This window comes from Psammomys obesus, unplaced genomic scaffold (genome assembly GCF_907164565.1).
Source record: "Psammomys obesus unplaced genomic scaffold, mPsaObe1.curated_primary_1811, whole genome shotgun sequence".
In the NCBI taxonomy this organism is placed as follows: Eukaryota; Metazoa; Chordata; class Mammalia; order Rodentia; family Muridae; genus Psammomys; species Psammomys obesus.
In genome coordinates this window covers 17,159,851-17,174,491 of record NW_026596120.1, presented here as the reverse complement: position 1 = coordinate 17,174,491, position 14,641 = coordinate 17,159,851, and the positions used below count along the sequence as shown (strand labels likewise).

At 54.6% G+C, this 14,641-nt stretch overlaps 2 protein-coding genes across 7 annotated transcripts; one reads left to right on the top strand and one right to left on the bottom strand.

Moving 5' to 3' along the window:
* Nucleotides 1-3,039: 3,039 nt before the first annotated feature.
* On the top strand, nt 3,040-4,704 carry Inka1 (inka box actin regulator 1). The gene is made up of 2 exons (XM_055629835.1): nt 3,040-3,267; nt 3,879-4,704. Exons 1-2 carry the CDS (start codon nt 3,217-3,219, stop codon nt 4,677-4,679), a joined length of 852 nt encoding a protein of 283 aa, XP_055485810.1. The 5' UTR covers nt 3,040-3,216; the 3' UTR covers nt 4,680-4,704.
* A 178-nt stretch (nt 4,705-4,882) lies between these two features.
* Uba7 (ubiquitin like modifier activating enzyme 7) lies at nt 4,883-13,459 on the bottom strand. 6 transcript variants are annotated; one of them, XM_055629764.1, is made up of 24 exons: nt 13,245-13,459; nt 12,991-13,159; nt 12,769-12,903; nt 12,555-12,661; nt 12,217-12,307; nt 11,983-12,118; nt 11,795-11,892; nt 11,571-11,717; nt 10,955-11,125; nt 10,660-10,767; nt 10,445-10,525; nt 10,207-10,365; nt 9,967-10,132; nt 9,685-9,884; nt 9,533-9,597; nt 9,282-9,453; nt 9,130-9,204; nt 8,747-8,918; nt 7,968-8,050; nt 7,633-7,725; nt 7,348-7,539; nt 5,751-5,843; nt 5,579-5,679; nt 4,883-5,124 (listed from the first exon to the last, which is right to left on the bottom strand). In XM_055629764.1, the coding sequence occupies exons 1-24, from the start codon at nt 13,271-13,273 to the stop codon at nt 4,995-4,997; spliced, it is 2,973 nt and encodes a 990-aa protein (XP_055485739.1). In that variant the 5' UTR covers nt 13,274-13,459; the 3' UTR covers nt 4,883-4,994. The 6 variants fall into 6 exon arrangements, with proteins under 6 accessions (XP_055485739.1, XP_055485737.1, XP_055485738.1 ...); XM_055629762.1 differs by having other exon boundaries at nt 9,533-9,884; XM_055629763.1 differs by having other exon boundaries at nt 9,533-9,884; nt 11,795-11,889.
* Between the last annotated feature and the right edge of the window lie 1,182 nt (nt 13,460-14,641).

Below are 14,641 nucleotides of genomic sequence, written 5' to 3'. Positions count from 1 at the left end.
TTTAATTTGCGTGTGTGGGGGTGGTGCATGCGTGTGGCGTGTATGTGAACGTGGGCATATGCCATAGCGCTTGTGTGGAGGTAAGAGGAGTCTTACCTCCACAGACTTCCAGGAGTCCGTGTGTAAGTGGAGGTGCGTGTTTGGATCGGTACACGCATGGAGGCCAGAGGTCAACCTCAGGTGGATTCCCAGCAGCTGTTCACCTTGGTTTGTTTGTTGTTGTTCAAGACCGAGTCTCTCGTTGGCCTGGAGATCACCTAGCTAGGCTAGGTTGTCTGCCAAAACCCTCGGAGTTCAGGCTGTCTCTACTGCTCAGCACCGCTGGGGATTACAAATACCCCCCGAGACAGGGCTTCTCTGCATAGCCTTGGCTGTCCTGGACTCACTTTGTAGACCAGACTGGCCTCAATCACATGGATGCCCCTGCCTCTGCCTGGGAGTGCTGGGGTCACAGGCATGCGCCACCGCCCTCAGCTACACGCTCAGTTTCTTTACATGGGTTCTGCCTGTCCTCAGGTCTTCCTTCTTGTAGGGTAAGCATTTCACGGACTGAGCTGTTTTCTCAGCCCCAGACATGCAGCCTTTGCTCTCACTCCTCTGAAGTGCTCAACGCTTGCTCGCTCTCGCTCTAACCCACCCACGCTGCTTCAGAGTTCTCTGTTTCATCTTTCCCACCTCCATCCAAAGAAATGTTGTAGGGCATGGAAACTGCTCACGTCTTCCCTCCTCTATCTACACTCATCACCTCCATGTTCTCCAAAGTCATGGCCTAAAGTGCCACCCACTGGCTTTACCTTCCATTCCAGTCCTTCTGTGCTTATCTCTCCTGAACTCCACACTCATACCCTGACTGGCTGACCCTGAATCTCAAGGCTCACGCGTCCACAGTGATCATCTCCTTTCCCCTTAATCTTGCAGACTTTTTTTTTTTTTTTTTTTTTTAAAGACAAGTTCTTTTCTATACAGCACTGGCTGTCCTGAAACTCACCATGTAGACCAGGCTGGCCTTGACCTCATAGGGATCTGCCTACCTCTGCCTCCCAACTGCTGGGATCACAGGCCTGTGCCGCCATGCCTGGCTCAGATTTATTTTTATTTTTGTGTTTTAAGTATCTGAGTGTCTTGCCATGTGCACCACGTGTGTGTAGCGCCTACAGGGTCCAGAAGAGGTTGGAGGACCCCCTGGAACCAAACTCACAGAAAGTTATGAGCTGCCATATGGGCACCGGGACTCAGACCAGGGTCCTCAACAAGAATAGCCAGTGCTCTTAACTGCCTAGCCGCGCCTCCAGCCTTTCTTTCCAGTTTCCATTAGACTGAAATAGTCTTTATCGATTTAGTTACAGGTGTGTGGATCATACAGCATTTAGCCACACGCTCTGCTTTCAGAGTTGTTCTTTTTACCTGCTTCTTCCTTCCAGTGATGTTTAAGACCACATTGTAGATGAGGGGCCCCTCACTGGTTATATAGCCCTCAAACAAACAACAAACAAACAAACAAAACCAAACAGCACAACTCAAAGGCTACAGAGACTGTAGACAGCAGTTTCTACAACTGCCTAGAGCTTCACATTCATCTCTTTCATTCTCAGATTACCCAGTTTTTACAAAGAGAGTGAGGGCCTGTCTGAAGATGGCCCGTATGCTCTGTCCCAGGCTGCAGCTGGCGGTGAGGCCAGCCAGCTTCGGTGTAACTCTTTCGTCTTTGTGACCACCAGACCAGCAGCAAGATCTGATGGGAAAGAGAGCCAGAGGGAACTGGATGTTTTAAACGGAAGCTCCAGCCAGCCAGCCAGCTGCTCAGACTGGAAATCTGGAAGCTTTGCTTTCCTGACCTGCATCTGTGCATCAGTCAGGCTAGAGTTTAGCTCTAAAACATACTCTAGATTCTGGAGTCAAGGATGGTGCTTCCGCTTACCCTCTAGGCTCAGAACCAGGCTTTCATACACACACCCTCGCCTGGGATAAAGGCTAGAGCCTCCTCTATGATTACAGAGTTATTCTCCCAAAACAACTGTATCTCACAGAAACCAGCCTTGGTCGGTCCCTGAAAAAAAAAAAAGTTCCACGCTCCTTATAGCGTTAAAAATAAAGTCCAGAGTCCCTCATAAGCCTGCTGAAAGCCTTAATGAAAGTTTTGATGACTTTTTCCCTCAATCCCTAGACTCCTGCCCCACCCATCACGCATATCTGTGTCTTCCTTGTGTTTGGTCTGCCTAGCCCCTGTCCCTCGATGTTCTTTACATTGGCAGACGCTATCACCTAAACATGCCCCTTCTCACTGGACTCAAACGGACTGAATCCGGTTACATACTGATATCACCCGCATCTTTTAGGAGTCCTGTCCCTCAGCTGAACTCACTGCCCTCATCCTTATATATTTCCTGTCTGCTGATAGGTCCAGTCCTGTTAGACTGTTCCTCTGATTATAGAGTGGCCTCAGGGGAAAGGCTCTGAACACTCTGGCCAAAGAGCAGTTTTTCTTTTCCATTCCTTCAGGCAATCAATCGGCTGGCCGTGAGATGCCCACTAGAGGGCGGTCCAGCCCACTTCGGCTCAGACCAGGCCTGAGGGACGCCGGAGGGAATTCAGCCGCGGCTCTTCCCTTACTCTGCCTTAAGGCTCTTCGCTGAGTATTGGGCAGAATCTCAGTTCTAGCTCTTGCAGGGAAAACAGCCTTGACAGACAACAGCGCACCATCGTCAAACCAGACGACTGGGCCTAGTGCCCACAAATGGGCATCACATCGGGCCCCGGTACCAGAAACCGCTATTTCACCAAGGGACGAACTGAGGAGCTGAGGCCACAGGACGAACGTGCGAGGAGCTGGAGGGGGTCGTGTCTGTCCGGCGTCACGCAGGGTCACCTAAACTTTTTTGAGGCAGGACGGGGGTCCCTGAGCTGCCCTCCGATCTCAAGTGTTGCTTCAGCCGGCCTCCTCCAGCAGTGCGGGGCTGGAGGGCGGGGCTGAAGGGGGCAGAACATCTTCAGCCCGCCCCGCCTCCATTGGCTAGGGCGCCGGGGGGCGGGGCGGGGCGCGGCTGCCAGATGTTGGGGCGGCAGCGGCTGGAGCTACCGAGAGAGCAAGGAGCCCGGGAGTAAGGCAAGGGTGAGGACGCCGCTGGCGGGCCGACCCGGCCCACTCTGCGCCGCTCCCGCGGGAGGTCGAGAAGGAGCCGGCCGACCCGGAGAGGGCTACAGGCACCGGCAGCCAACATGCACAGCGCTCGGCTTGACAGCTTCCTGAGCCAGCTCCGCTGGGAACTGGTGAGGCTTTAGTGGGTGTGGTTGTGAGGACGTGTGTGGGGTGTGTGGCTGCCGCCTGGCAGGAGCAACAAACGGGTACGGGGTAGGCTCCGGGTGCCCATCCGAGTCAGGATGGGGGCAGGGCAAACGCGGTGCAGATGGCCCAGATGGCCCGCTTCGGGTTTCTGACGGTTGAGAGCTGTTCTGGGCATCAGGTAACAGGCGCCCAGCTGGCCATGCCGGCGGCGGGGGAGGATAGAAGGGAGACAAGTTTCTTTGGGGGACCGACAGAGAACACCAAGGGCCTAAAGACGCGCTGCGGTGCTGTGGACAACCCCTACCCCGGCCTGGCCTGTAGCTCCTTCCTCTACTCTGCCTGCCCGCCCTGGTGGCGCGTGCTGACTTGCCCGGCGCTGCGTGCTGCAGCCTGCCGGATTGCCACCAGCCCTGCGGATGGGAGCCCATGAGTGCCAGTGTGCCCCCATGTGGGCCCTATGCTTACAGTTCCGCCTTGCTGCACAGAGGCTTTTCAAGTCCTTCTGAACCCTTCGTTCTCAGGGCTGGCCTGGTCAGACACTAAGGGCCGATTAAAAAAAAGTGCTCTCCAACCTCTGCCCTCTCTTTCCCTTCAGCTGTGTGGTCGGGACACAGGCTCACCTCCAGTGCCTGGCCCACTGCAACCAAAACCCAAAACCGACCCAAGTGTACAACCCAAGCGCCCGTTCAGGGCCTCGGATGCGTTGGAAGAGGACTCTGTGTGCTGTGTGGACGAGGAGGAGGAAGAGGAGGCCTTGGTGGCAGAAGACAGGGGTGTACCCGCGGGATGTCCCAGGGAACATGCCCTAGACTGGGACTCCGGCTTCTCCGAGGTGTCTGGCAGTACTTGGCGAGAGGAAGAGCTGTCTGTACCCCAGCGCCAAGCACCCCCAGAACGGCGACCCTGTAGCCAGCGTTTCTCAGTCAGTGACCTCCCCCTGCGCAGCAGGGCAGCTGTAACCAACATCCCAGCCGCCCACCGCCCACGGCCCAAGTCTACCCCAGACGCTTGCCTGGAACACTGGCAGGGACTGGAAGCGGAAGACTGGACCGCAGCCCTGCTAAACCGGGGCCGCAGTCGGCAGCCCCTGGTGCTGGGGGATAACTGTTTTGCCGACTTAGTTCACAACTGGATGGAGCTGCCTGAGGCAGCCAGCGAGGGGAGTGATGGAGGCGTACCCCGGCCACGTGCTCGACCCCCTCAGTTCCTGCTTGGCCTCTCTGAGCAGCTACGGCGTAGGCTGGCCAGGGCCCGGCGGGCAGCTATGGCAGGAAAGCGGCTGTCATGCCCACCTCGCCCAGAACCTGACCTGCCTGCGGACATCTCACGATTTGCAGCCCTCATGAACTGTCGAAGCCGTCAACCCATCATCTACAACGATATCAGCTACCTCTGACCTTGCCCTCCAGCTAGGGACAATAAAGGCCTTTTTTCTAAACTGCTGGTTCCATACTCCTGAGGCCTCAGGAAGCGTCCCCAGCCCTGTGGAGCACAACTAAGACAGGCCAATCTAGAATCTTCCCTCTCTTTTCCGGGGTCCCTGTCTTGCCTGCATCACACTTGCGCCAGCCACCATGGTCTACCGTCCATCCTCTCTACTTGTGTGTCCCTTTCACAAGTTTTTATTGATGAAGTGTCTGCTGTGGGCTCAAGACGCAGGGGTTTTATGCAGAATTCGTTATGGCCGGGTGGTGGTGTGGGGGCTGCCTCTTCACAGCTCATAATGCAGAGGTGGGAAGGCAGTTTCGTCGTCCTCACCCTCACAGCTCAGCTCCAGCACCAGGACCCGTTGCCTAGGCCCAGGCTTCCTGCCGGTCACCTGCTCCACCAGTTCCGTCACCCTGGTATGGGAGAGGGTTCAGGGGAGATTTGGTAGGTGAGCCAAGACAGACAGAGGGCAACCTAGAGTGGATTAGGGGGTGCCGGTGAGCCCTCAAGAGTCCGAACCAGGAGCAGGAGTGGCTCAAAGCAGGAAACATCTGAAACTATTTTAGGAGCAGCTGGTGAGGCAGGCAAGAGGCAGGAAGCTGTGGCTCCCTTGAGAGTAGGCTGTGATGTGGGGGCAGGGCAGGGTATGGGAAGCCAAGGGGGCTGGCCAGCAGGCAGCTACTGAAGTCCACTTCCTTGGTTTTTTGCCCCACCCCATCCCCAGGCCCATTTGTTGGCTCCATTTGGTGGAAGAACACTTCAAGAAGGTGTGAGGGGCCTAGAATGGGGTTGAGAGAAAGAGGCTGTCACCTATCCTCAACATCCAGGGACATGGTAGGGCCCGGCTATGGTCAGGTACTGGCTCACCTGAGGCTCAGGCGCTCAGTCCGCTTTTCCAATGACCATCCTGACGAATAGAGCAGAGCCGGGCCATGTAGCAGCATCGTCACCTTCAGTCCATGCTCTTCCTAGAGACATATAGACGTGAGATACCCGTTGGGCTGGGCTGCACCTGGGGCAGTGTGGAAACAGGGCACACCTGGATGTGGGCCAGCAGCGAGTCCAGTGTCCTCTCAGGCTGCACAGCAGGTACCTTCAGGCAGTCCCAACAGGTCCATTTCAGGTGATGGAACTGTGGGTGGAGGTGAGGGGGGACTTAGAGATTTCTCACACAAACCTGAAGCCCCTGGCCCAGTTACTAGCAGCTTTTCCTAGAGGAGGAGCCACTCCAGAGGCAGGAAGCTGGTGATGGGGGGGTGGGGGTGGAAGGTGGGATCTGAGCCCAGAGTCTCAGCCCCCTCCCCGCCCAGGCTGGGGCCAGCACAGGAAATGGAGCTATGGGGCCCTGTACAGGGAAACAGACATCCATCACACAGGCCAGTTGGAGGCGGGGGTAGGGGGTGGGGGGCTCCTTCCTGAGGAAGCTGGAGCTGGGTTGCTGGAGTCTCCGATAAAGCTGCTTGTTCCTCAGAGGGAGGCTGGGAGCTTAGGGATGCAGATCATGCTACTTCCCAGTTCTTAGATACAGGGCCTTGGATGGCTCATGGGCATGCATGAACCGAGGACATGGTAACAGTGGAACCCTACTGACCCAGAGGGTCCCTCCCAACAGATACAGTCTACAGCAGCGTCTGTTCTTTTCCCATCTTCTTCCCAGTTGAAGAAGTTGGGTACCTAGAGCTGAGGACAGATGCAGCAGACATCCAGAGTCCAGGACAAAGGGGTCCTGCCAACCCGCAAGAAGCACACTGGGGTGGAGACTAGGCTGGAGGCAAGATGTAGACCCTTACCCACCCCCACCCCGTGGACAAAGGCAGCCTCTGTGCTGGTTAACAGAGGGGCACCTCACAGAAGCACTCTGTGTGCCTGTCCAGAGGGAGCCTAGGCTAGCTGGTGACCTCTGTCCTCTCCTCTGTGAGGGCATTCCTTATGTGCTTTTTCCTGTGCCTCAGGGAAATGCCAACTGGGGCAGAGCCTGGGCACACAGTTGGAGGCATTGCCATTCTGCCTTCTTAGGAGTGCCAACACACATAACACCAACAACCCCCACATTTGTGCCCACATGCGCATATTCACATTGAGGAAGATCCTTGCTCTCCCATCTGGCACACAGATGTGCAAGCTCCATACCTCCATGTTCACACACCAGGGATGCCCAGACCTTGGTGCACTCATATCTGTGGCACAAATATACTCTCCTATAGGTCTGAGACCCACAGTCCTGGTAGCAAGCCTGGTGCCCTTTAACTTGGCTTGAGTTGTACAGAACAGGGCGCTACAGAGGGAAGCTTGATTCTTCCTGGGGCTGAGTCTCTGGTTGCCTCTCCCTAATCCCTCCCACCAGGATATTATTGAGAAGGAGGGGGACGTGGGGAATGTCTGGCTCCACTAATGAGTTAAAGCTGCAGCTCCCCCAGACCCTGGACTGCAGGGGGGTTGCGGGGTATGGCTGATGGCTGTTTCCTGTGTCTGACAGGTCCCAGCCTGGCTTCATAGCAGGAAGGGGGCCGGATAGAGTCTGGACTCCCCCATAGTCTGGGGCCTAGGGAGAGCCCACAGCTAGAGAGAGGACAGTTTGCTTGGGAGGATAAAGGGGAAACTCAGGCCTAATAGGAGCAGGGGTATCAGAGGCTCACCCACTGGATGGCTGGGGCAGAAGGCACTGAACGTACGAAGTGGTTTTCAGCCAGGTGCAGATAAGTGTGACGGAAGGTGCCACGGGACCGTGGCCCACTAGCCACCTTATACAGCTCCAGGCCGAGTAAGCCCGCCACAACTGCTGTGCTGGTGACAATGGCTGGGATAATCCGGCCCACAATTTGCCTGATCTGTCAAGACAGAGCATCTGGTCTGGGCTCAGGGTTTAGGGCCAAAATTTGACTTCTCACTTCTAGGCCTGAGCCCCAAAGGGGTGGAGTTACCCGAGCATGGTTGACTGGTAAGATCCCATAGTTCTGACATCGAAGGTCAGTCGCTGCTACCACAAAGTCCACGTGGAAATTGCTGTCATCATCCTGCCAGGCCCAGATTACAGTAGCATTAACACTGCTGAGGTATCCCTCACCATGGCCAACTGTATGTCACGGACAGGCCTGTGTACAGTTTTATGGTCCACCATCTCCCTCCTTTGTCACACGGGACAACTGAGAGTCAACTACTTCCATGGCCTTGATGGAAGGAACCCCGGGTTCTCAAGCTACCCTACCTCCTTACCCCCCCCCCACACCCAGTTCTTCATTCCCGCCGGGGATCCCACCTTCCCGAACAGCACAGGCTTCAGCGGAGGACCCTTGCTCCAGTCTTCCAGGATTCCCTGCAGTTCCTTCAGCTGCTCCTGGCCTGTCAAGGAGCAGGGTATGCAGTCCTTAGCTCATTTCCTGTACTCAGAGCCTCCTGGCCATTCTTGGTCTCTGCCAAACCTGCCATTCTTGGCCACTTGATCTAATCAAGGACTCTCTCAATTGATTCTACAATCTACTTCCTTGCAGCCTCACTCTTTACTGCAATTACCCATGTGGCTATGTCCTCACCTGGGACCATCGCTAGGCACCCTTCAGAACTTTTTTCTTAATTTTGAAAGTCTCTCAAGAGAACTAGGATACGTTTTAGGCAGCAGAAGGACCTCCTGAAGGGCCAGGGCATGGAATTAAACTAAGCAGCAGAGTAAGAAGCCCAGAGGGAGCTGGAGAGATGCTCTGCAGTGAAGAGCCCTTGTTGGTCCAGTAAAGGACTTTAGTTCATTTCCCAGTGCTTGCATGCCAGTTCACAACTGTCTGTAATTCCAGTTCTAGGGGATCAATGCCCTCTTCTGGCTTCTTTGGGCACCAGGAACACACATGGTATATACATATACGTGTAAGTAAAATATTCATACATAAAAAAATTAATAAAAATTAATTGAACAAAAACCCCAGAGGACCAGAGAGAAGAAGCAAGTTGGCTCTAAGGGCTTTTAGGCTCCATTTTCCTTCTGAGCACAGGCTGAAGGGGGTCGGGGAACGAGCCTCAAATGGCTGTACAAGACTGGTACCTTACCAAACTCAGAAGGAGTGAAAGCACCAGCAGAGAAGAGGTTCTGGCCCACGGAACCGGGCTCTGGAAGCAGCTTCAGCAGTTCCCTGAGTGCATCCTGATTTCGTGAGCCACGAAGCCCATGCATCCATGCATACAGATTAGCAGCTGCCAGCACGTAGAGGAAATGCATGTCCTGCAGCCAAGCAGAGAGCAGAGCAGATTCATGGGTACATGGGATGGGATCCACTGCCCTTTTATGGACCTGTGTGAACGCCTTCCTGCCTCAAGGACAGACACTCACAGTTGCACAAGCATGGCTCTCTTTTAGCATCCGTACATCTTAGCGGAATGCAGAGACGGCTACCTCTGCCCCAAGGGGACTCAGATCTGAGGACTCCACTCACTTGGTTAGGGTCAAATCGCAAGGGACGTGGACACTTTTTGGATCCTGACCAGAACAGAGTTCCATCATCAAGCACCTAAGGAAACAGAGGCTGCTGGGCTCCGTCTGGTCCCCTTGTCAGAGCCGTCAGCTGCCCAGCCACCGACTGCGTACTTTATCGGATGGGAAGCGCCTCAGCTGCTCTAGGATGCTATCGTGGAAGCACAGCTGCCAGTGGCCAAGAGCCCACACTACGCAGTCTCGCCAGGCCCGCGGGCGCGTTCTTCGGACGCCCAGCACTTGCTGCAGTAAGGTCCTATCTCTGTCTGACAGGGAAGAGCGTGTCCTGCAGAGAGCAGAGGGAATTTGAAGTTGAACTCTGCCTGGAGTCCTGGACTCCTGCCTACCTCTGTTGCTGGCCTTACTGTTGGTAGCAGTTGACGGTCTCTGCGGATAGTCTGAAGAGTCCCTCAAATTCATTCCGGGCCCACTGTGGGGAAGGGGAGGGTGATAACGCACTGGAGGAGGGACAGATCTGCAGTTGAGGCTTGAGACGGGGCGGGTAGGCTAGCCTTACCTGCAGGCCGTGCTCCACCGTGCTGGGGACGTGCCGCAGGGTACACACAGGGGCGGAAGCATCCTCAGAAGCTGAAGCGGGGCCGCGGTAGGCGTCGGTGACATGGGGCACAAACACTGAAGCACTCCCGCGGGTCCCCTGTGTGCCCGCCTCCAGCAGCGGTTTCAGATAGTGGCAGCATCGAGCAGCAACATAGTGCCCTGGCAAAAGGGCATAGGGTACAGAGCGGTGCCGCCGGCCGGAGGCTTGGGCGAGGGGCTCAGCTCTAAGTGAGGCACTCACGGGCCTGGAAGCTGTCCAAAGCAGCAACCACACCGTCCACCCTGGAGAAGAAGCCGTCGCCGTAGGTGTCCTCCGTGGTGGGATCCAGCGGGGAGTTACACGAGGTCACTTGTAGATCTGGGTTTAAACGCCGGGCTGCTGCGGCGGCCACCTCCGCCTTGGGCCTCTGGGAAGAGAGGGGCACATTAGGTGAGAGCAAGCAGCCTGTGACACACGGCTGGAGGAGGGGCCAACACTCACCCCAATGTCCTGGGGCCTGAAGAGGAACTGCCGGCTGAGGTTGGAGCGTTCTATGTGGTCCATGTCGGCCACAGTCAAGCTGCCACCATTAGCCCTGACTCCCAGGCCCACCAGGGCAAAGACTTTGAGCATCTCACAGCCGATGGCACCAGCCCCCACCTATTGGCAGGAACAGTGTGATTCAGAGCCCTTGGCCTGGATTTCCCAAAGACACCCTCACCATCATCCCTCGGCTCACCAAGAGATAGTTTTGGTAGCTCAGTTTCTCCTGAAAACCAGTCCCAAACACAGCAATTTGCCCATCGTATCGGCAGTTTCTCTAGGGAATACAAATGATGGCCAGTGACGGCTGATGGCCTGTGCTGTGGGTCATTGCATTGTTTAATCAGCGGCGTTTCTTGGGTTTCTCCTCTAACCCTGATTTTAACCAAGGCTTTCACCCCCAGTTCTCACCGGATGACAGTCCTCAGGATTGGGAAGGAGCTTCTCATCTTCCGGAAGACATTCAAGGGCATCAAAGTACAGCCACTGGTCCAGGGGCATGAACTTCCTGGAGATTGCCTAGGGGTGGGCACTTCACTCTGAGGGCTCCCCCCAACTCCCAGTGTCTATTCCCATTTGGATCCCATCTGAAGACTGCATCCGGGTTGGTAAAATGATCCAGGCTGCTGCTGGGTATGGGTGCCCCCTGGCACATACACCAACCTGCCCAGTTTCCCAATCCCTTCCTTTCCTCCCTTGTGTCTACCTTCAGGACCTCCTGGGCAGCCACTCCTCCCACAATGGCTGCCATGGGGCTTAAGCTACCAGCACTACTCAGGGCAATTGTCCGTAGAAGAGCCTTATCCAGCGACTCTTCTTTCGGCCCTTTCAGTGGCTCCAGGTCCTGGGCCAGGACCACCACAATCTCTGCATCAACCTGTGGAAGGGCAGTCAGGCATAGCACATGTGGGCCTAGTAGCGCCAGCCTGAATTCTGACCTCCTACTCTAAGCCTTCAGGTACCCATCTACCCTGTTTCACGGGAGCAGCAGAATCCTAAGTGGGAAAGCCTGGCATTGTTGCTAGGCTGGGAAGTGCTTCCAAAGGATGTCCAGCACCAGCCAGAGGCACTGAAGGCATCAATGAGCACAGCTTCCAACCTGCCTTGATGGCTTAAGCTCAGAGAAAGCAGACATCTCCAGGCTGTAGGCCTTGCATGTCTACGGACACAACCTCCAGTGTGAAGTAGTATCTCCTGTTTTTGAGTACAGAATCGGCATCTAGGGTTCAAACTTGGATCTGTAAATGGTCATTGAAGTGAGGCCTGAAAGGTGAGATCCAGCGAGACAGAGGCTGTGTATAGTGCAATGTGGGGCTACTCACAGGATCCCAGGGCTTAGGTAGCCGGCCATGAAGTTGCTGGAACTTGTGCAGGGCACGGAAGGCCTGATGCAAGCAGTGGGCACGTTGTACTTCCTGAGTATTCTGGGCCACCACACGGGGCTGAAGCAGAGCTGTGTGCAGGGGCTCCTGTAGTGGGGGCCAGGTCTGGAATGTGCACCCCTTCATGTGCTAGGAGCTCCCACCTCAGATGCACTTATACTCACATGCCTCACAGACTTGGGTCTTTTGACCTCAGTGACAACCCCACCTCTCAGGTAACGGGAGAAAGTTGTTGTGTCTCCAATCACCAAGGACCCATCTTCTAGGAGAGAGCCATCCTAGTAAGTTATGATCCCTAAATAGAAGTAGTTTCCTGGGGCCAGGGGTTGGAGTAGGGTTGGCTTTGGCTTACTCTGCACCCTGACAGGCTGTGGAGAATGACAGTTGAGTTCAACCATGCCTTCAACGCCTGAGAAAACCACCAAGTCCCCATCATAGAAAGGCTGACTTTTGGCATCTCCTCTCAGAGTGACAATGCCGGGGGATCCCTGGGTAAGAGATGATTTGACCTCAGAATGCCCGTGCCTGCATTCCACAGGCCCTGGCACCTTCCTCTGAATGTCAGGTAAATCTCTACACCACCCACCTGGGAGATGTCCTGGATGGCAGCTGTCACGGGTTCTGCCTCTGTGGGATCCTCAACAGTGAAGCCCTCACCAAAGTCACAGAACAAGCGCCTGGTATGGTGGGTGGAAGTTACTGAGGGACCTCATTATTTGTGAGTAATGATAGGGGGCCCTGGGACAGGCCCAGAGGGTTAGGAGTTCTAGGGAAGATGTGGGGATTACGATTGGATGCATAGGGTGTACAAGAGCAAGCCTGGACGCTGAGGTGGAGGAGGATAGGGGCAAGCTTAGAGCTGGGCAAAGCGCTGGGACCCAGTGTTGGCAGTGATGTGGTGGGGTATACAGATAGTCTCCTCACCCCAAAAGGCCCCGGGTTTCAGCCATCAGGAAGTAGACACCACACTTGTGGCACAAGGTTCCCACCTTCAGCTGCTCCTCTAGCTTGGAGTCAGTGAGCACCACTACCTAGATGGACATGGTGATCAACAGGGCCAGAGTCACTCACCACCTTCTCTCCTAAGGGCAGGAGGGAGGTACTGGGCTGGCATGCAAGTTGGTGCTAAGGCAAACACCTGGAAACCCCGCAGTAGGTCCTCGGTGATGTCACCCGTGTGGATGGAGATCTGGACAGCTTCATTGAGCCGAGCCAATAGTGCTTGAGAAGCCTCAGCCCTGCTCCTTCCCAAGCTCTCTTCTGAGAGGAAAAACTAAGGACAGAACGGCAGAGCTTGATCAAAGAGATTCCCCTTTGGCCCTGCTCTGGGAGGGAGCACAGAGACCCCAAGAACTCTTACCTGAGCAGCCAGGTCAGCCCAGCAGGTGGGATGGGGGTCATGCAGGGTGAGGCTGCCCACACCCATAAGGACCAGGTTCTTGGCCACCTCAGCTCCCAGGCCCCGCAGGCCACATAGCAAGACTTTGGCTGCCTTGATCCTCTGCATAGCAGGCAGGCCCAGGACATACCTGTGGTTAAGAAGTAAGGAAGGCAGGCAGCTAGAGACCCAAGGTCTGGAAGCCACCCGCCTTTGTATCCCACCTCAAGACTCACAGCTGCCTTGAGTATAGCTCCTCATCCATCCTCGGTGCTGGGGCCGGACAGGAGGCTGCAACGCCCACAGCTACTGTAGGAGGTGTGGAGAGGTGCGACCGGCTTGTAGCTGATGCAGACAGGCACCAAAGCTCTGGTTGCCGCTGGCTACAGTTCTCTTTCTGGCTCCTCTGTAATTTCAGGAAACCAAAAGTGAAACTAGATTCCGAGTTGGTTCCTCGTCCTCCTGACAAATGAGGACAGATGCCAGCCCTCTACAGGCCAGTTGAGGTTTATTGCCTGGATAAGTCCCAGTATTAAAAGAGGGCGGTGAATCTCTGAGTCAGACTGGAGCCTGAGAGGCACAAGGCAGCTACAAAATGAAGACATCTATATTTTTACATTTTTAAAACCTTTGGTTTAGAAACAATGGTAGACGTACAATAAATTGTGAAAATAACACAGGGAGTTGCTGTGTTCTGTTCATGAGTATTTGTGTGTGTGTTTCCATCAGCATACGCTAATTACATGTGTGCCTCATTATGTCATTTTCATACGTGTGTATTTTGACCATACTCATCCCATCAGCCCCTCTCATCCGCCTTCCTCTCTTGCTGTTACTTTTCCTCTTCCCAACTAGTTCTCCTCTGACTTTCAAGGCTCTTGTTTGTTTTTGTGACTCTGGTGAGTTTCACAGAATTGATTACAGGAGGGTGGATGAGAGGTCACTTTCAGAAGCCATGGGGACCTTACCAGTGGCTACAGAACTAAAGAAAACGCCCCAGGCTCCTGGAGGGGTGGGGCCTCGTGAGTCCCTGCCCCCTCCGTGATAGAATGCTCACAGGCCCAAATCTTGTACAGACCTTGTGAAGGTCAGAACTACTATGAGTTCAAGAGAGCAACAGCCATGTCATGGCCGGAAGACAGTGTTCCACAAAGACTAGCTGTAACGTTATCACATCCTGTTTCCCATGCTGTTCCCTGAGCCTTGGATAGGGCTGACATACATGTTTCTTTTAGGACTGAGCATTCTCTACACTTTGACCAGTTATGAGTGTCTGCAGTCACCACCACCCACAAAGAGCTTTGTCTGACAAAAGCTGACCACAGCCCTGTTCCATGGTCATTAATAGAATGATTGGAAGGCAATGATATGGGTACATCATGTTTATTTTTGCAAAACAATCACTGCTTTTGGGCCAGGTTTGTAATACTAGACATGAATTTCCTCCTGCGGAATGAGCCTCAATTCCAATAAGGAAGTGGCTACTACCACAACAGACTTGCCACCATTGAACCAGCACCTCTGGGTCAATCTTGCTATTGTTTATTTTATTGTGTTTTGAGGAGTTGACTTTTTTTCAAGACAGGGTTATTTTGTGAAACCCTGTAGACCAGCCTAGCCCCAGCTTTTTTTT